Genomic DNA, 21,770 nt, shown 5'->3' with positions numbered 1-21,770 from the left:
TCTGGGGGATGCAAAGGTGAATCCCATGCCATGCCGGTCGTCAATACCAGTCTGGAAAGGGCTCCCCAGTGAACCCTTGAAGCTCTGCCAGCCATGGGGTCTGTGTCCTCATCAGTCCATTCGGTGCCCTTATAGTGCAGTGGCAGCCAGAGGCCATGGCTGTAGTCCAACAAAAGGCTTTTACAGAGACAGGTGGTAAACTGGTTTGGGCCTGAGGCCTTAACTGGTGGCCCTTTTGTCTCACCATTCTTGACCCTTCCTTTCTCACCTGGCCCTGAGAAACAAAGAGCAACAACAAAGGAACCCAGACTGAAGGGTAAACTGTCAACATGCACAGGCACCAGAGGAATGCCCATCTGAGACTGTACGGTGTGCACCCAATAGAAAAAGACGTCTTCATTGTAGGAGAGAACAGCTCTAGATTTTCACACTGATGCAGGGCTCTGTAAGGCTGATTAGATCCAAAAGGGGGGGGGGCGGGGGATTATGCCCAACACTCTTTAAAACCGCACCAATCACACTCATCAAGCCAGCTACCTTATCCTCTACACCGATCACCCCTTAAAGCAACTCAGAGATTTTGTAAGAGGAGACAGGTAGCGCTGAAGTTAGTGAGGACCATAGGCTTGCAGAGCTAGAGAAGAGGCAGTGAAGAAGGAAGAGCAGAAGAGAAAGTGACCTATCATCTAAAACCAATGGCCGTAAGTGCAGCTCACCCTTGGGCTGACCCTAGACATGTCAGGGTAGCATTATGCTCTGACCAGGTGTTTTAGGGACGGATGATTCTGGAGTAGATCATTGGCTTTTCTTCCAAAGTCCCCCTGCGTGCACGCAGACTCCCGACCTGTGGCGTAGCGACCAAGCTTGCTAACCATAGGCACCTCTCAGTGAGTCCTGCGCTGGCAGCACGGGGGTGAAGTTGCAGTGTGGTTGAACAAGCACATTATACGGTCACATCTGTGACCATGTGTGTAGTGGGGAAGTTGAGAGTAAAGAAGTTAGAGCCAACACAAAGGATGCCGGCCTGACTGCTCTCTGTCCGACAGGGGAGGGCTGCCTCTAGGGCTTTCCAAGATTGCTACTTTTTACTTTCCAAGATGGCAAGCCTCCTCTTCCTCCTGAAGTGCATTGGATGGTTTCAAACTGCTGATCTTGTGGTTAGCAGCGCTCAGCACAATCCACCCGCACTGGGGCTCCTCTTGATATTTAATTAGCAGTTTGTATTTGTCCATCCGCCTCTTGGATGAAGCAACTGAGTCTGAGTAAAGGTGCGCAGCTTGCCCGCGAATACACGTCGATAGGAGCCTGCGTAGGAGACATGGCGACCTTGTTCCCAAAGCCCATACTTAGCACCCCAATGCACACTCTTACTCATTGGCCTGGCTTGCCTGGCCCCATTCCCAGGTGATTCCATGACTGCACAGTTGAGAAGGAAAACAGGAAAGGAAAACTGTCCCTTCCACTGTGTCGAAATGGTGAGTGGGCATCCTCAATTTCAAGATTTCTTGGAAAATAATTTTGTCATCGAGGCAGACGCTTAAATCACCAAGTCATCCAGAGATTTCCCTGTGGAGTCTCACTTACAGAAATGGTAAGCCGTCAAAGATGTGGCGTCATGACGTCCCTCAAATCACAGATAATGAGTACGTGTCAGCCCCGCGTAGGTGGGAAAACGGGGTCAGGATGCAGCGAGCTGTCCTGCCAGAGGTTGCCAGCAGGTCAGGTCACCATTGTGAACATCACCCCGCAGGCCTGGCTTTCCCCTGCTTTGCATCTGCTTTCCCACAGTGGCTTCCATCCCATTAGAAGTCTTCCTTACATGGAGGCTAGCTCGTTGGGATGCGCACGCGCGCCAGGACGATGGCTGTGAGACAGGCTGAAACAAAGCCAGGCGTTGAATGTTTCTGCCGCGGTTTCCTACAAATTCCCTTGTTCTTTGTTTATAGAGCTCGTGCTTCCCGGGGATCGATGGACGGAGAGTGAAGGCCCGCCTTCTCCACCCCCACATCCTGGTCTGGAACTGGGCCTGGATGACTTCAGTCACAGGTATCAATAAAATGACAGATCATCCCTGTTACCTGGTAGAGGGTTTGGGGTTGTTTTTTGCAAGGGGGAACCCAGGAACCTTATTTTTACTCTGTTCCGTTTTAGGTGGAAATCTCAGAGTGCCCATAATTCTTTTCCAGTTAAGATTTCTACTACTAATAGTTTAGACTGCTGATATTTTGCTTCTTGGAATTTGCTTGGATTCATCTTTTATGTTTAAAATACATTAAAAAGTGGTTGTGTTTTTTCTATGAGTATGACAACTTGGAATAGAGGGGTTCAAAGAAAAGTTATATGGGAATCTAGAAACAAAACTGAGAAAACATAGAGGTCAGGGATTTCCCACCCCCCTTTCTTTTTTCCATAATGGACATAGCCCGTAGTTATTTTACAAACACATGTACCCAGAAAGTTAATGGAATCTCAAAATTAAAGTAACACCATATATAATTTAAAATACTGCAAAGGGGACCTGAAATTATATTCATGCTATAATAGAAAGTTTAAAAATCAATAATATTTAGAATCACACAAGCATGAGGGAGTGAGATTTACTAAGCATACACACCATTCAACTAGAGGAATTCATAGATTTTGTTCTTCTGATGAGTTTTGAAAATCATTAAATTGCCCCTTTGCTATTTTCTGTATTTATTACGGCTGCTAAAAACTGTATATTTCATTTCCATTTTATGTCCCAAGATAGTCCTGTGAAATTTCTTCATTTTTCTTTCAGCAATGCTAGTGTCATTTCTATTATGCTTTTTAATAAAATCCACTAAAAATAAAGCAACACAAAGATATCCTAACTCTATAGATGGAAGTGTATATATAGTTAGCCATCTCTGATTCTTATATTTTGTAAGTTAATTATTTTACTCAAGCACAATTTCACCAACTAGATTGATTATCACAATAATGTTCTAGATCAGTGTCTCTGTGAGGTTCCTAAAGAAATTGTGAAAAAAATAAAAGAAATGAAAAATAAAGAAATTGTGGACATAATTAATGTTCATTTGTTCTCATTTTCTGCTTCTGTCCTATGTCTCAAAATCGACAGTTCAATGGCATTCAAAAAACATCCCTTTTAAAAATAATTGTATTGATCCTAGTTTCTTGATTATGCTTTGCTTATTTACAAAGCCATTGGGACTGTATAAAGATGAAGCAAATAGAAACTTTGGCCCCAAGAGACAGGTAGGCTAATGAGTCAAAGTACAATATTTACCAGAATATACTAATAAAATGCTCTGTGCATCTGGGACAAAGGAGATGCTTCCAGATGGTGGAATTGGGAAAAACTGTTATCACAAAAAGTAGGATTGGGGCTGTTTTAAAGGATCCACAGCAGTTGGACATAAGATGAGACCAGGAAGGATGAGAGTTTCAGAATGAGGAACTGACAGAGGAACCATGGAGGGGTGGCCAGGTGATAAAGCCCAGTGTGCAAGGACGACAAGTCTCATTTGGTAGACCGTGACACCTGTGTTGGGGAGGCTAGAGATAGAGGGAAGCTTCCAGATGAGAGATGTAGTTCAGACACAGTGCTGAGATGGCATTATTGGGATTTAGCAATGGCCTATGGACCACTTTGATCTGCACCTGCTGCGGATTGCTTCCCTTTCCTACTGAGCCAAGCCCATTCCTCCATGATCTTGAAAGAATGTTTCTACTGGTCCTCACTGCTGTGGATTTTCATTCTACGGTATGGAAGCGGAACTTCTGTGTTGTTGTTTATCCACCCTTTTCCTCACGAATCCCCTGTGTTTAGTCTTTTGGTCAAACCACGCTCCTGAAATTGCTTTCTTAAAGGTCAATGATAATCTCCTTTCTGTAAAAAATACGGGGCCGGGGGGTCGGGGCGGGGGGGGGCTTTTTTTCTTCCTTCTGTTCTCAACTGCACTTGTTTCCTAGGTTATTGATTCACTCACTCATCTATTCCAAATTCTTGATGGGGCTCTGACCCAGACCCAGATTAGGAAGGACCCCCGCCTTGAAAGGGAATGTCACCTGGATAATTCGGGCCCGTGATGCTCAGCATCAGATAGAGATATCATGGGATCCCAAAGCAGTGAGCCAGCCGTTCTTCCCGCGATAGTTAAGGCTTCATAGAATCAGATTTGCAGTGTTTCCTGGAGAATGGAAAAGAACTTTCTGGGGAAAGGATGAGGGGGGAAGGCATGGCGTTTTCCTTGTGGGTAAAGCCTAAGCTTGTAGGGGGAGAATGGGCAGGAAGTGCCCTGACTACCATGCTGGGTGAGCAGCAGGCTGTTCCAGAGAGCAGTGGTTGAGCCTGAAGATTTCCAGCCCAGAAGTGACCATACCAGGTTGAGAGAATTCCCTCTGTGGAAGGAGGAATGGATGGGCATTAGCAAGAGAAGAGACGGGCACAAATGGAGAAGCAGCATGGATGGAAAGGTGGAGACAGAGCTAAAAGGCATTTTTTAGATGCAAGGAACAAGTCGAACGCCATGAATTTCTCTCCCTCCTGGGATTCTGTGACCTACACTCTCCTGCAAGCTGCTGGGTTGCTAGGTGACCAGCAGCAGCTGGGTTTGGATGTGTGAAACTTGGGATGGGAGAAGGACTGAAAGGGAGCCAGGAGGGCTGAGCACAGATAGATGACCGTGCTGTCTTTCAAAAGAAATGAAAGACACTCTAAATGGGAAAAGTGGTGCTTCAGGGAGGTGTACAGCACATCTGAGCAGACCTCATGCCTGTATTTCCAACCACAGGAAATCATCGGCTGTATGTACTATTTGGTAAACAATCGGTCAGTTATATTCCATCAAGAGCTATTAGAGAAAGAAAGGTTTTGCATTTTGCATGTGTAAATACCAAAAAGCAAATAAAGCATCAAGGATGTGACGTATCTTTGTGGTTTCTCCATTCTGCAAAATCTCAGAGTGAAGGTAGGACAATTCCTCAGCAGACGGTGTACCGCGTTTTGTTCACCCTTTAGACATCGGAGGATCCTTCCCTGCTTCCTTTTCTCTCACGAGCTATCTTTATAGCTGCATCACAGCTGCGTCTACATCTTCATCCATAGCTTCCTTTCACCCTTTTTGTCTCTTCCTGTCACCCCCATGGCCTGTACTTACTCTCACTCCCTCAAGCCAGTTGCTAGATCTGATCCACCTGAGGTTTCTTGTGATCCCCACCCCCACCCGCCTTGGCATGCCGCCCCCCCCCCGTCTTGCCTTGCCCCCCCAGTCTTGCCTTGGCTTCTTTGTTAAGAACATTTATCACTGGTTATTTGAGGTCTTTCACATTCCTGATTTGCCACCAGACGCAGCCCACTGGCATGTGTTTCGTGTTACCCTTCTTCGTTCGTCATGCAGTATGATTTGATACTGCGTATCCTTTCTGTTTGATAGAGTCTCTGGTTGTTCATGCTGAAAACCCTGCCTTTACCCAGACAGGTCTTTGGCCTGCTGTCGACTTGCAGCTTCCCACAGCCTCGGCCGAAGCGCACTCAGCCATGAGCACGTACTAACCCCATTCAAATTTAAACCTGTCATAGCTTATGGTTCATGGTTTTATCCCCAAAACTTTTGATAGGTAGCATACAATTACCAAGCTTTTTGCTACCCAAACATATGTGTCTAAAATATTCTCAGACTGGGTAATTATATTCTTTATTTTTATAAGTCAGTATTATTGTCCTCTGATCAATCTTGATTATATCCCCATAACTCTGTATGAGGATGCTTCAAAAGTTCATGGAAAAAAGTTCATGAATTTAACTTTTTGAAGCCCCCCTGCCCCGCCAACCGCCATATAAATAAATGGACCATATTTAAGCTACTCCTAACTTGAGATTACTATAAAAATGAGCATTGTGTGCTTTGCTTTCGAAGGGAAGCAGGAATAGTTATTTCCCAAGATTTGGGGGAAATGTTAAGTTCTCGTTCTTGCTGTGCCAATGAATATCTAATTTTGACGAAGTTATCTAAGTCAAGGACTTGAGGTAATCAATACACTCCTCGCTGGAATAGATCTCCATAGTCTGCCTTAAGCCAAGCACTTTCAATGCAGTGTAATTAATCTATGTTGATCCTAAACCTCTTTCCCAAATGCTTGCATGATAAAATATTACCTCTACTGATTTCTCTCATTTAATAGTGTCCACTGCTCCATGGAAACAAAAAGGTAACCTGCATCAGCTTTGTGTAGCCAGGATCTGGTCACAAACTTGTGCCCCAGAATGGCCACCATTGTAGCCAAAATTGATGACTCTGGGAAGAGTTAAAGGAACCAAAGTTCTGACCCTGGCTTTGCTGCTAGCCAGCTGTGAGACCTGGGGCACAGAAGTCCCCTTTGGTCTCCCGTTCTTATCTGAAAGATGGAGGTCACATGGATTCGGAAGGTGACCTTTACTCACCACCCTGCCCCCTGGCTCTTAACTTCTTTGATTCTGTGAAGACCATGAGTCTTTCTGACACTCAAACCACAGCCTCACAAGGGATCAAAGGATGAAAAGCTAAGTGCAAATAAAGGTCGAACAAGGCATTTAAAGACAAGGGCTCCCCTCCCACCCCCCAGAGATCGGGGCTCACAGAGATGCTCATGTAACTGGTAGCATCTCAGGATTCTGAAAAGGGGTTGAAAAACATTTAGGGCCTTGCCGTTATGCCAGGGCAATGTCATGAACTCATAACACTAATGGGGCCAAGGCTTTCTGTTCATAACTGGTATATTGAAGCATCGATAGGTACCTATGTATAAAAATGGAACAAGCATTTCTAATATACTGTATGTAGAGATGGAATATATATATATATATATTCATGTACTGAAAATATAACCAGATGCCAATAAGGTAGATCCCCCCAAAGGGGGAATGTCTTAACTTGAAAATGTGGATCTAAACCTGAGAAAGTTTCATGAAAACATACAATCACTCCACAGGAAAGTGAAGCTCTCACGGAAAGGCCACCCAGAAATAAGGATAAAGATCAGTAGAACTCGAGGTTATTAAACTTGTCCTGTGGGTAAGACTCTCTCCTCGGGACATAGCTTACCTGAACTTGTGCAGTCCTTTCCATGATTGTGGGCAAATTCTAGTTCTCTGCATTTCGTGGTGATCAAGCAGAGGCTAAAGAGCCCTGGCATCTTGCTCAACAGTTCAGGGCCCTCAACAGATTATTCATTGCCCTTCACATTGGAAGGAGAGAGGAGTTGTTACTGAGAATCTAGGGTCCCCAGTGGCTGAGTGTTGACAATGCTCAGCTGCTAACCAGAGGTTGACAGTTCAAATCCACTAGCCCACTCAATAGGAGAAGGATCTGGCAGTCCATTTCCATGAAGATTTCAAGCCTAGGAAACTCTGCGGGACAGTTCTACTGTGATTCCCCACAATCCCTATGAGTGAAATCAACTTGATAACAGTAAGTTTGCCATACCGAGGATCAGACCAAACAAGGAAAACCAAGAACTGGTACAACACACAGAATAACTCCAAAACGTTCAGAAACCTATAGCCATTTGGGAATTGGAAACAGCGTTTTGTCTATTTCTCTGCTGTTTCTTTAAAGATTGCTTCCCTAGCTGTTGCTCCACACCAGATGTGGTTCTCCTTCTACCGCAGCTCACTCCCTCCTCCCCCTAACAACACTGATGTACAAAGTGTGCATATGCACGTGTGCATAGAATGGGGAGCACTCTGGCATCCTCGGTTGCCCAAGTCTTACAGCTAGTAAACAGCAGAGTGACGACTTAGCACCAGGGGGCTCCTGGGGGCACCATAGTTAAGTGCTTGGCTGCTAACCAATAGTTTGGTAGTTCAAACTCAGCCAGTAACATTTCAGGGGTAAAGGCCCAGGTGGTCTACCCCACTCCTCCTCAAAAGGATTTCAGTCTAGAAGTCCCTAGGGGGAAGATTTACTCGGCCTTGAGTGGAATCCTTACGAGTTGAAATGAACCCCACAGGCCCTAATGTAATGCAGCCTCTCTCTGTCTCAGACTCATGAGCATGATGCTGTGCTGCCTCTCGTATGCATTTTCCGAATCAACACACTACTTATTACAACAGTGGAGGCTCAGTTCATTCTGACGTTCAGCAATATTCGTATTGCTGAATTCTGAACCACAAACTCACTGCCATCAAGTCAGCTCTGACTCCCAGCAACCCCGTGGTACAAAGAACCGTCCTGGTGGGTTTCTGAGGCTAGAGTGCTTTACCAGAGCAGAAAGCTTCTTGCTCCTGTGGAACAGCTGGTGGTTTTGAACTGCTGACCTTGCAGTTAGCAGCCCAAAGGCTAACCTACTCTGCTACCAGGGCTCCTGCTGCATTCTAAGGCAGTGCTATAAAGAGGTGTGACAATGAGTTTCCAGAAAAGATTAAACATAATTTGGTTTAGGCTAGTGGGTTAAAATGTTAGCATCACTTGTTCGTTGTAGAAGGGCTCCCGTTCAAAATAGTCCAGGCACCTTTTTAATTTAAGTATGATACCAAACTACAGGACAAACTCAACGTTCAAGTCTTTTCTATTTGCAAAGGATGCTTGTTAATTTGCGTTTTCATGACACGCGATATCAAGATAGATAGTGTGTTGGAATGATCTGCCCTTCTCACTTTCTAAACATAGGAGAGTATTAAGAAAGTGGCAACTGTCATTTATTAAAAAGCATATAAATATCATTTATTCTCACACGACCATATAAGGCACTAGCTGTAATCCTCTTATATAATCCCTTCCAGTTCCAAGTCAATAAATGAGATATTCCGTAGAAAGAAAATAGAGATCAGCTGCAAGGACCGGCAAACCTATCAGGGTATTTTGTGGGCTTTGTGTCTAAATTGTCAGCTGTACTTTTTCTGGCGTTCTTGCTGAGGCTACTGGCTCAGCATTAGCTTCAGAGTTAGAAAGCAGACGCACATGTAGGAGGGAACCGAGCCGCCGCACCCATCGTTCAGCTGCCGAGTTTCCCTGAAGAGCACAAACCCTTTTGCTTGCTACTCAAGGGAGTTGCAAACTCAGTTCCCCCAAGAATACCTTCACCTTGTGGGGGTCTCTGCTGTTTTGGCTTCCTCTCAAATGCCGATGCTTTCCAAGCTCACCATCCCCCGTTAAAGTTATATATTGTACAGTCAGCTCCCAATTAGCAGAAATCAGTGAAGAGTAAAACACGATAATAGCCAGAGAATATTTTATTTAAATCGTAGGGCCTGATGAAAACAGTTGTTGCAGCCTGAGATTCACGAGATTCACGAATTGGTTTAAAATGCATGGTTGCTAGTTGCTGAGAGTGGTGGGGGTTTGTGTCCCCAGAGGAGAACTGTTTTATTTATTATTATTATTATTAATTAAAAAGACCTTGCCTAAACCACCTGGCACCTGGTTCTTTCCACAGCTCGGGAGTGAATTCAGCAGCATATTTTCCAGACCAGCACATCAACTTCCGATCTGTGACACCGGCCAGGCAGCCTGAATCAATTAATCTGAAAGCCTCCAAGAGCATGGACCTGGGTAAGTGAGGGCGAGGTGACATCCAGGTCAGCTCTGCGGCCCAGCCCATCCATCTCCCCTAGCTCCTGCTTTTGCTTCCTGCAGTCAGACCTCTGGGAGCAAGGTGGCCCGGACAGTGGATAGTGGCCATCCTACCTTCTGGTCTCCTCCCACACTGCCAGGCCTAATGACCTCCCTTTTAAAAGCCAATGGCATGTTCTTAGGAAGGGGTCGTTGAAAATGTGTTTCATTTACAAGTCAGGAAAAAGAGCAAACCGGCTTCTCAAAGGGGCAAAGCCTGCTCTAAAAGAGCATCTCTCACTCACCTGCATTGTGTGTCTGCTCTCACTGTTGGCCACCACTGTTTCCCACGTCTTAAGCGGAGACTTGTTGCCGGGCTTGGGACGATCATGGGGTTCAATGAACCCGGTTCCATTGTGCCTCCCCGCATGATGATGGCGAGGGAGGGTGGACGAAGTAGAAAAGATTCATCTCTACATGCCTGTCTCTGACCCTGTGACTCCGGACGGAAGAGGGCTCCTGGGATTCCCAGAGTGCAGGTGTCAAAGTTCCTGAATAAACTCTTTGAGATCATGAAGCCCACAGGGAGTTGGGTTCTGAGTGCAGCTGCTAGCCACAGAGTGGGCCATTCGAACCCCCTGGGGGGCATCACTGGAGAAAGAGGAAGCTGACAGCTTCTGAAACCAAGGAGAGGGACGGTTCTACTCTGTCCTGTAGGGTCAGTGAGTCCGGAAGGAGTCCAAGGCAGTGCATGAGTTAATAGCTGTTTGTGGACTGAAATGTCCTTGCAAACCGGGCATCTGGATTCTCCAGTTCTTGGAGATGGAAGTCTGGAAAAAACCCTACATGCCCAAGAACACGGCTGCCCTCCCAGAGGCTCCTGGGAAGAGAGAGAGCGATTAGAAAACAGCATGGGTGCAAAATGGATTCATTGCCTACCAATGTTCATAGACTCAGCTTTGCAATTTTTTTCTTCCTTGAAGGATATTACATATTTCATTAGCAGCAACAAGAAAATAGAATAATCAAAACTGCGTGCTCCATGAAGCAATCTGATAGATAGTGCGTATCTGTTACTCGCTTGCAGGAGGTTCAGAAAAATGTTCCGTCAAGATGAAACAAGAGAAATGGATTCTGTTTTCTACAAATTAACTAGATCACTTGGATGCACTTGCTGTAATCACCTAGAGTGAGAAACTGATAAAAAAAAACTCAATAAGCAAACTTTACTGAGCACTGGCCAGAAAGGGATATTTTCTCAAGCACGAGCCTTTGACAGACCAAAGGAATAATGTGTGACAGTGACAGAGGTTAGTACTAATAATTGAAGGAGCAATTTGTTTTCACAGAGTGCTTGATAAACATTTCCTACTCTGTTTTCCTAATTCCTCTGGGGGAAGATGAATGTATGAAAGCTGCTCATAATTTTGAAGGCAAGGAAAAATATATTGGTCTTTTCCCCTTTTAATTTTCAAAAGAGGGGGGGCAAGAAGGATGGCTCTGAAGAAAAAACCTCCTGCAATAGAAACTAAATAGCGTGAATTTTTTAATTTAAAAGAGAAAAATATCAACAATCGTAAAAGAATCAAACTTAAGGCAAGCCTGGTTGAATTTCTGCTCACATCTGGTGTTATTACTGACAGCTGGATTTTGAGAAGTTTTCTCAATGAAATGGAAATACCTGTTGCCATTGCCTGATTGATTCTGATTCAGTGGTCCTTGGAGCACAGAAGAGAATTACCCCATAGGGCTTCCAAGACGGTGTTTTGGGGGCAGACTGAGATTGGGGGCGCAGTCGGCCTCGTCTTTTTCCCGGTGGGTTTCAAGAGCCAACCTTGAGGTTGGCAGCTGAACACTTGCCCACTGAGCTACCAGGCTCCCAAAGTGGGAAGCCCTTCGCTATTTGCACACGTCCCCATCACCCACTGCATTTGGTTATACTGACACCTGAGTGACAACTGTAAAAGCCACGCTGATTCAGTTTACAGAATGGCACCACTCTTGGCCTATTTTCTTCAGGACACAGGTGCCCCACCGACCCAAGCTTTGACTAAAATAAACTCTTCAGCAGGACACTCAGTAGCAGGTTTTATAAGCATTACCTGCCCCGCGCCCCCGCCCCAAGCGACCAGCCTATTTCTCCCCCTTCCTTCCAGGAAGTACCAATTTATAGTTAATCATTTGGAGGAAGATTGGGGGGTGTGGGTAGGGTCACCATCCTGGTTTCCTTTGATCCCCTCTCCGTAATGCAATTACACAAGCCCAGTAAGGGTGCTGGCTTCCTCAATGATGCCTCCACCTTAATCATTTGGAAGTCTTCTTGGTTTGATTAGGTGTTTAGAAAACCGTTTACAGTTTAATTCTGCAGTATTGTCCCGGGCCAATGTAAGAAAATGATCTGTTTGCTAAAAAGATTGGTGATTCTGCTGATTGGAAAAATCCTCAGCACTATCTGACTTGTTAAGTAGAAATAGGATTCCTAAAGCTTTTAAAATAGCTACCTAAGGTGTTCAAACCAGGGAGGGAGAGGCGGCGAGAGAGAAGGGATGTCCTTTTGTTATGCAATTTCTATTAGATTCCTGCTTGATAACCTTTGTGGGAATCTTCAGAGGTTAAAGGGACCCCCAGGGCCCACCCTCTTTGTGTTCTGTTTGAATATCTCCCTCTTTTTCTCTCCACAGTCTGAGCTAATATTTTAACTTGCATATCATGGGGTCATTGTTAAAATATTCAAGTGGTGAGTGGGTTCCACTTATGTATAATTATGTCTATTCTTAAATGCAGCTAGCTCTCTGAACAAGGGGAGCCCCCCTCCTCTCTTTCCATCACCTTCCTGACTCCCAACACAGGAAGACGGTCTGTGTGGCCTTTGTATATCTCCTGAGAGCCTCCGGGCCTGGTGGGCCAGCCACTGACTGCTAACCACAAGGTCAGCAAATAGAAACAACCGGTTTCTCCATGGGAGAAACCCACCTGGTGAGGCAGTTCTGCCCTTTCCAAATAGTTGGAATGGATCTGATGGCAGTGCCTTTGGGAGATTTGGAGTTTGTACATTCTTCTTGATAGCATGCTATATATCCTTGATAGATAGGCCACGCCCCCACGACACCCACCCCCCATCTAGCTACATGTGTCTAGAATATTTGCATAGTGATCTATGAGTGAATGTTGATATACAATAAAATTTGTCTTCCCGCCCCCTTGGATGAAATTTAATCTTACCTGATGTGTGTGTGTGTGTGTGTGTGTGCTCTTTTTTATTTGAGGATCTACTTTTATTTCTTATTCTTTGAATTCCTTGTTTGTATCCTTTACCATTGTTTCTATCTGTTAATTATGTTCATCATTACCTTTAGGAAGGATATATTGGCATATATTTTATGAATGATTTCTCACAATCTATTCTTTGTCTTCCCAGTGTGACTGTGATCATTTTATCATTAAAAAAAGTTCTTAATCTTCTAGTCAAATACTTTTACCGTTTCTGTCATGACTTTGAGTTTAGTATTTATTTCATTTATTTTCTTCTACTACTTTTTGAGGCATTTCCCCCCGTGTTTAGCAATTGATCATTCATTTCTTTCATAGTAGCTAAGTGGAAATTTTTTCTCCATGTTAATTATTAATAGCATTATTGACTTTTCTCTCCTTGCCCTATTCATTTGGAATGCAATCACACTGAATATTAAATTCCCTTACATGAGTGGGTTGTATTCTAGACTTGCTATTCCATGGATACATTAGTCTTTCCCAATGCCAGCACTACTCTATGTAAAGTAGTAACTCCAAACTGGTCGTGGAGTTGATTCTGATTTACAGCCATTCTGTTGGACAGAGTAGAACCACAGCTTAAAGCTCCCTGTGGGGCAGCTGCTAAGTTTGATCTACTGACCAAACGGTTTACATTTGAGCACGTAACCAGTGAGCCACTAGCACTCCTTAAATTATCTACCGCTGCTGTGAATTTTGATGGTTGACAGGCAAACTTTCCGTGACTTCGATTCTTTTGTAAAGTTACTTTGGCACTTCCTATGCATGCACTTTAGAATCAGCTAGTCAAGAGCCAATAAGAATGTATCTCTCTCTCTCTCTCTCTCTCTCTGTGTGTGTGTGTGTAAGAGAGAGAGAGAGATACAATTATTATGCTTGCTATTTCTGAAAAACTTTTTATCAAGTTATATCCCTTTCTTTATATTTCTAAATTTCTAAACAGCCGATTTTTAAAATTTTGTTTTATAATAGGAGTAAATATTGATTGTAAGGATATAGCCAAGTGATCATGTATTTATATATTTTCATTAATATACTCAATTACCTTAATAAGTTTTCCATTATTAGGTCTTTTATTCTTTTTGAGTGCCTCTACATTGTTCTTTGCACTTGAAAAGGTAACCATTTGAGGAACTGCACACTTGTGCATTAAAACGCTTTAATAATGGGGTCGTCATATGACATTCTTGCCGTTGGGGTGTGCCTTCAATTGGAATTGGAAGCACAGAGACCGGGCAGGACGGTTGAGAACCATCCCACAGGGCTTCCAAGCCGGTCCTCTTTCCCCCGCAGGGGGACTGGCGCGTTCAAACCCGAGATGCTCCTGTTAGCAGCTAGGCATTTAACAACTGCAACACCAGGCCCTCTATAGTATCCATGAGCTCAGTAACATGAATTCCTACCTATCCATTATAATTCTTTGTTGGTTTCTTCTTTACTATCCTACCTCAGTGTGCAGTGAGGAAGAATCCTAGCATAAGTTTGGTCACAGTTAAGTCAGATCACAAGCGATTAAAATGACAAGTGAAAAGACGTTTAGTTTTAAATAATTAGCTATAACGATGCTTGTTCAAGGGGGTGAGAGGGTCATTTAAGAGACTGGATAGATATTCCGGGGGTTTTGAGAAAATTCATCTTTTCCTACTAATTGTAGACTTTCCCCTATTTATTTAAATTACCAAAATTACTATGTTCAGTCTGGATCCCTTTAATTTGTTCATAATTGAGCTTGCGTGGGTGCTGGGCTGGAAGCTCCCGGGAGCTGAACAACGCAGCTGCCGCGTTGGCCTTTGGCATAGGGTGTGCCCCCAAAGAGCTGCCCTTGTTGGCAGCGTGCCAGGGGCTGCATCCAAAGACTCTTTTGATGAAGTCTAACAGAATCCTTCATTTCCAGACCTGGTGGCTTATGCCCCCTTAGCGCTGTCTCAAACGGGATCTGAGTTATTCAGGGGACGGCACTGAAGTGTGTTGGCCCCTTCCTTGACCTCATCTATAGACCCCCTTTCAAAGTGAAATTTCAAGCATCGTTCCCCACCATTTCTTTCTTCTTTCTTTTCTTCTTTCTCACTCTTATCTTCCCTCTCTCCTTGTTCCTGAGTGTTTTTTTCCCTCCTCCACTCTTTGAAAACAGTCTCTCCCTCTCCCTTTAAGAAGGTGTTCTGAAACAGGCCCAGGTCCTGACTGAGGGCCTTGCAGATATGGGGGCTGGGGGGAGGGTGCTGGCCAGCTGGCCTGCCTCTGTTAAAGGAGAGGAAATGAGCTTAATGTGCTGCATGAGGCATTTAGACAGAATCTTAGGAAGTTCCCTGACAATGAAGATTGTTAACATTCCATGCCATTACTCATTAAAAAAAAAAAAAAAGAAACCATGTGTCTTGAATGACTCTCCCTAAACTAGGGATGATTGATAGATTAGCTGCTTCCCACCCTCACTTCAAGATCTGTGACTCAGCAATTGTACTTCTTGCCTTTCTTTCCTTTTTCTAAAATTTTAATTGGAAGGTATTTATAGCTATCCACAGCCAGCTAACTGTGTACCGCGAAGGGTAATTATTTAGGTTATGCTTTGAATAAGATGTAGGTCCCTAACTCCAGGATTCGTAAAAGATACGTTGAAAGAGGCTAATTAACCCACAGGGTCAGCAGTTTGAAACCACCAGGTGCACTGTGGGAGAAAGAGGAGGCTTTCTCCGGCCTGAAGAGTCTCAGTCTCGGGAACTGGCAGGGCGAGTTCTTCCCTGCCACAGCAGGTCTCGGTGAGTTAAATTCGACTTGACGACAGTGCGTTTGTTACTCTTCTTTTTTATTATTGTTATTGTTATTATTTTTAGTCACTCTTCCAAGGCCTTTTTGTCGGTATTCTGTTAACGCAGTGGGTTATCTCCATAGATATTGTTGGCAATAAGACAAAAATCCTCAGGATGCATAGATGGAGCATTTTTTTATAAAACTGTATATGTTCATAACTGTGTTGATGGTTTATTGATTAAATTCATGAATTATTGACAGTGTGCATTTTAAATATAGCATTTTACCTATACTCATGAATTGTCTTTATTATTCATCAATAAGTAATACCTCTGGAGATGGCACAAGCTATATTAGACTACAATGTTTGATAGAAATTTAACTAAAAAAAAAAGAAACCAAGAAAACTTAATTAGCAAAGCAGAATCCATGGCAGTATTGAAAACAAAAAAAAAGGATCTCTATTTACCATTTACAATAAATAAGCAAGAGTAGCAGGGCATAATTGGATGTATGCCTTGAGCTTTAAGACAACAAATTAAGGAAGTATTGAGAATGATTATTCGTTCATTAAACAAATATTTAACTACAGTCTACTGGGTGCCAGGGTGTACATCAAGCACTGGGGAACTCAGCAGTACAGGAGAGAAATGGTGTACGGGGCCTGGTTGATATGGGACCTCTAAAAGGAAGGGAGAACCTCAGCTTTAAAACATTTCCAAGAGGGAATGTGACATGGTGGTGTGACTTATCTTCACAGGAAGACAAGGGCAAGGCATCTGGAGACCTGATGCTTATGGTAAAAGTGTCTTGGTCACTGTGGCTGTGTTCCAAGGGGAAGAAAGAAGCAAAGAGTAAAGAGGGCGGGTAATCCAAAGGAATGGGTGCAGGAAGGGGATGAGACTTGTAAAACCTGACCACAGTGGGACCTCCTAGCTATTTTTAGAGTCCTGGGAAGAAAGTGGCTGAGCTGGCCCATTGTGTAGAGCACCTGACAGATGTGAAGGTTGAAAGCGGAGCCCTCCATTGCTGTGTTAATTGGGTCTTCATGCAATAAGAGAAATGTGCTCTCAGTCTGGAAAGCAGAGAGCCTGGATCATTTATAGCCCTGCCTACTTAAAGGATTGTGATACTGAAGCAACTGTCCCTGATTATTAACAATTAGTAAGAGGATTCTTTATAGTGGAAGACAGGAAGCAAATTACCAATTTTCGTAGAGATGATGAGTTCCAGAAACAGCCAGTGATCTCAGTGCTGATCTTCAGAACCCTGTTTGTGAACCCGATGCTGCTGGGGGCTGGGGGCAGGGGGCAGCGCGGGGGAATAATGGGTCATGGTCACCAGCAACCACCAAAGTCTCCCCGAAACCACCCTCTCAGTTTTGGATAAGAGTTCTAGACTGAGGAGACACGGGAATATTATAAACAAACAGGTCTTCTTGAGATTTAGAAAAATATTTCACTTATCTGTGTATGTGTATTTATGTGTGTGAGAATAGCCTTTTCTGAAACGTGCTAATTAATGGCTCAATGTCACCCTGAAGGGCATTTGGATACCATAACACTCTGTACTGGCCTCAATAAAATTTGATAAAGACTAGATGAGGTGGATTTGTATGGAGCTATGAAAAGCATTGGTCCATTTCTTACTAGCCATAAACCTCTGAGAATTGAGTATTGTGTTATAAGAGAGAATTGGGGTTCATATCATTTCACCAGAATTGAAGAAAGTTGAACTGAACAAATAATGAAACCAACTCCCCAGTAGATATTTATTGAACTCCTACTCTATGCCAGGCAATATGCTAGGTTAATAAGACAAAGCTCCAGCCCTGTAGCACTTTTGTTCTAGTTGAGTAAATAGATGATGAAGTTGTATAGGAAGAGATAAGTAATAAAGTTTCAAACAGAGATAATTTCTCTGAAACCAAAATCAGGTAAATAAAATGTTTGGGGGAGGGAGGCTATTTTAGGTAGATAGTGAACGATTAATTCGTGTCCTAAAGTCAGATTTCAAAACCTCCACCCGTGGGAGTAGAAGTCTTAAAACCTAGGGTAACAGACCTTGATGATCCTGGGTTGTTAGCTCTTTTTCCTGTCACGGTCACCCCAAAAGTAAGGCTGTGTCATCAGGTCAAGGGAGATCACAGCCCCCTTGCACCTGCCTGATCAAAATACATCTCAGATACTGTGCTTTATCTGGGGACCCTATTCAATAGAGAAAAGAAAGAGTGAGAATGCAGCCAGATGTTGGGAGAGGCTTAGAAACCACATCCAATGCGAAACCGTTGGAAGAGAGTAAAGATGTTTTCCCTGGGACAGAGATGCCTTAAGGGGCACTTAAGAACTCTCCTATGACATTTCCATGGCTATCAGTGAAAAATACAAATCTATTGGAAAATGCATCTGCAGCCCCAAATAGACCACGGGATAATGGCCGCAGCAGAGATGCATCCAGCTTACAAGCTTTATAATTAGGGAAGATGATAGGGATGGGAAACTCAATTCTGGTTTGTGGCGGGACTGCTTAGGGAGGGGAGAAAAACAAACAATGACCTGATACATAAATTTTAAAAGCCCATTAAATCTGTGATGAGAGGCAGACCTTACAAGAATTGTGGAAGAGGGACCATGGTTCTTTGTTGTTGTTGTTATTGTTTTCCTGTATTGATAAGGATATACATTTCTTGTGTTGTGTCCTGTAGTGGACCTTCCTGTGTTGTTGGGTATTTTTTGTCATTTAATGTAATCCCAGGGAACTGAAGTGGGAGGGGAAAATGAAAACAATGAAGAGAGTTTAGAGAAATTGCATGGGGTGAATTCTCAAATAGATTTGTCTGGGAAGAAAATAGCAAACAATAAGAGGACCCTGAAATAATTGACCGCACATTGACCTTTCGTGTCGCCATGCAAAGCATTAAGAAAGCCAACCATGCGACATTAGCTAAGACTTAGCATCTAATTAACTGGTAGATAATTTCTACATTTTAACCATCAAGAGTATTTCATTATTACAAGTTCCGTATTGTTCCTTGGCCAATAGCGCATAGGACTTAAGCTTTTGATACTTATGGCTAGTCATACACCAGCAATACATGGAAGATTCTGAGGATCTTTTGTTTTTACTCTCTTTGTAGGCTTAAAAGGGTTATTTTCATTTATTTTAAGTGACTTTGGTGGGTAAACATTTTCCATATCAACTATAGTTCCTTTTGTGAATCATCTATGTCCTCTATGAGGCTAAAAACTTCTCAACTACATAGCACATTTTAGAAGCAAAATATCATTCTACATTGAAGTTCAAAGGTCAGCCCTTGTCCACATAGGGTAAAGAAAGGTCATTTGCTTTCCCTTTCCCACACCTTGGTATGTTTCTGGCTCCAACCAAACCAAACTCACTGCCCTCAAGTTCATTCCAACACAAAGCAACTGGCTCCAAAGCACTTCATCAATGAAAACATCCATGTCTTTCATTACATGGTTAGAAACATGTCTAGTTAAGTATAGAACAGCAGTGGTATCTGAATTTGAGCTCATTTATGATATAAATGGCTAAGAAAAATCACTCTTGAAAATAATTTATCTTTTCAGTTCATCATTGTAACAAAACTAATAAATTTTCTTCTAATAAAATTAAGCATGTTACTGCTACTGTAAGCCCTTAACTCTGCTTCTCTAAGACTGAAAATTTGTCCAAGTCTTGATGATACAATGTCAGCTCTGTGTAAAATTTACCCATCCACCCATTCATTCATTCATCCAGCAAATATCTATTTCTTGCTTCATTTATTCCAGAAACTGTTCTAATTGAGACCTATTAGGAAACTAAAGTTGCAATATCTTATTTCTGTAGCTTACCTTACAAAAGACTTATTTTTTTACATTTTATTAGGAGCTCATACAACTGTTATCTCAATCCACACATATACATACATCAATTGTATAAAGCACCTCCGTACATTCTTTTCCCTAATCACTCTGAAAGCATTTGCTCTCCACTTAAGCCCCCTGCATCAGGTCCTCTTTTTCCCCCTCCCTCCCCGCTCCCCCCTCCCTCATGAGCCCTTGATAATCCACAGATTGTTATTTTGTCATATCTTGCCCTATCCGGAATCTCCCCTCCCCCCCTTCTCTGTCGTCTGTCTCCCAGGGAGGAGGTCACATGTGGATCCTTTTAATCAGTTCCCCCTTTCCAACTCACTCACCCTCCACTCTCCCAGCCTCGCCCCTCACACTCCTGGTCCTGAAGGTATCGTCCACCCTGGATTCCCTGTGCCTCCAGTTCCCATATGCACCAGTGTACAATCTCTGCCTATCCAGTCCTGCAAGGTAGAATTTGGATCATGGTAGTTGGGGGGAGGAAGCATCCAGGATCTGGGGGAAAGCTGTGTTCTTCGTTGGTACTACATCGCACCCTGACTGACCTGTCTCCTCTCCTAAACCCCTCTGGGAGGGGATCTCCTTATTTTTATGAACAAAGTTTGAGAGATTTGGGATGCAAATGATAATAACACAACACAGGAATGAAGACACCAGAAAATACGTCCAGTGGGACAAACACAAGGGTCTCTGAATTGTGGACAAGAATAAACATGTCTAGGGAGGCTAATGGCCCAAGGCCCCATTGATTTCTAGTGTTCACAAGAAAGGTCACAGGGAACTTCAACGTTGGCATCCGACTTCAACGAAAATTAACCTAGCTATCCAATTGGAAGTGGACGAATCAGGAGTGATGGTTTCAGATGAGCTACTGAGCCCAGACCCAGTTGGCACAATCTCCAAGCACTTCAGAATTGTCATCAAAGAATAGTGAGACCCTGCTAAGGGTTCAGCTGGAATGCCTTCAAAGCACAGCCACCCAGAGTAGACCCTGTGTGACAACAGAGTTTCCTTTCCCACTTTCCTAGATAGGGGTGGTCAGATAGGTGAGCGCAGTGCTTTCTCCATGCTAGGAAGGGTAGAGGGAAATTGGAAGCATTGTGACAAAATCTTCCGACTGTGCACAAACCATGAAACCCTAGCAAAGGTCGAAGAACATGCTTATTAACACAGAAGTAGATTTCCACAGCACTATAATACAATCTGTCGGGGTTTTCACGTCTGAGTAGTGACTCGGAGAATATAACAAAGAATGATCAAGCAAGTTGGGAAAATGCTGAGGTAAAATTAAATAGGCTCCTTCCCATCTGGGGTCTTAAAGGCTTGAAGTTAAATAAGCAGGCATCTAACAGAGAAGTAACTAGCCCACATGGAAGAAGCACACCAGCCTGTGTGATCATGAGGTGTCAACGGGATCGGGTAACAGGTATCAGAAGACCCAAAACAAACAAGCAAAGAAAACATATTGTTGAGAATGAGGTGGGTCAGAGCAGACACCCCAAACCCATCTATAAACAGTGGGACATCCCCTCACAGAAGGGTCACAAGGAAGGGATGAGCCAACCAGAGTGTAGTACAGCACCGATGAAGCACACATTCCTCTGGTTCCTTAAGGCTTCCTACCCCCACTATCATGACCCCAGTCCTGCCTTTCACATCGGGCTAGACGGGAGCATGTGCAGTGGTTCAGATAGATAAGAGCTCAATACACACAGAATCCAGGTCAGATAAACCCCTCAGGAATAGAAATGGGAGTAGCAATAGCAGGAGAATAGGCAGAAGGTGGGAACATGAGGGGAGGAAGGGGAACTGATTGCAAGGATGGACACATAGTCATCTACACTCCAGAGAGGGATAAGCAACAGAAATTGTGGGGGAAGGGAGACAATGGTCGGTATAAGATATAAAATAATAATTTATAATTTATCAAGGGGTCATGAGGTAGGGAGGAGTGAGGAAAAAAAGGAGCTGATACTAAGGACTCAAATAGAAAGTAAATGTTTAGAAAATAATGATGGCAACATACGTACAAATATGCTCAATATAATTGATGTATGGATTGTTATAAGAGCTGTAAGAGCCCCCAGTGGAAGGATCTTTAAATAAATAAATAGGCTCTTTTCATTCAGGATTGTTGACAGTCCTAAGATATAATCCACACAGTGGTTCCCAAAGTGTTTGATCAGAGAACCCTTCAGCACAGACCATCTTGTCGGGTAGGACTGTGCTCTGAATAATTTCCCTGATTAGAAGAAGATGCTGTGTGGATGCAAAGTGGAAAGGGATAGGCCACCTCGAGAGTACAGTGAGGGAAGGGTGGCCAACTAGCTGAGACATGTAGAACAATGCTGTGCAG

General features: G+C 43.5%; 1 protein-coding gene across 1 annotated transcript in view; it reads left to right on the top strand.

Moving 5' to 3' along the window:
- Window positions 1–21,770, top strand: part of PARD3B (par-3 family cell polarity regulator beta) — a 1,162,664-nt gene that overhangs the window by 684,920 nt on the left and 455,974 nt on the right. The window contains exons 14-15 of the mRNA XM_075530369.1: window positions 1,947–2,046; window positions 9,403–9,518. Of these exons, the coding sequence (XP_075386484.1) occupies window positions 1,947–2,046; window positions 9,403–9,518 (216 nt within the window). The remainder of the gene's footprint in view (window positions 1–1,946; window positions 2,047–9,402; window positions 9,519–21,770) is intronic.

Source organism: Tenrec ecaudatus, chromosome 13 (genome assembly GCF_050624435.1).
Source record: "Tenrec ecaudatus isolate mTenEca1 chromosome 13, mTenEca1.hap1, whole genome shotgun sequence".
Taxonomy (NCBI): domain Eukaryota; kingdom Metazoa; phylum Chordata; class Mammalia; order Afrosoricida; family Tenrecidae; genus Tenrec; species Tenrec ecaudatus.
Note: the sequence above shows the minus strand (reverse complement) of the source record. Positions and strands in the feature narration are given on the sequence as shown.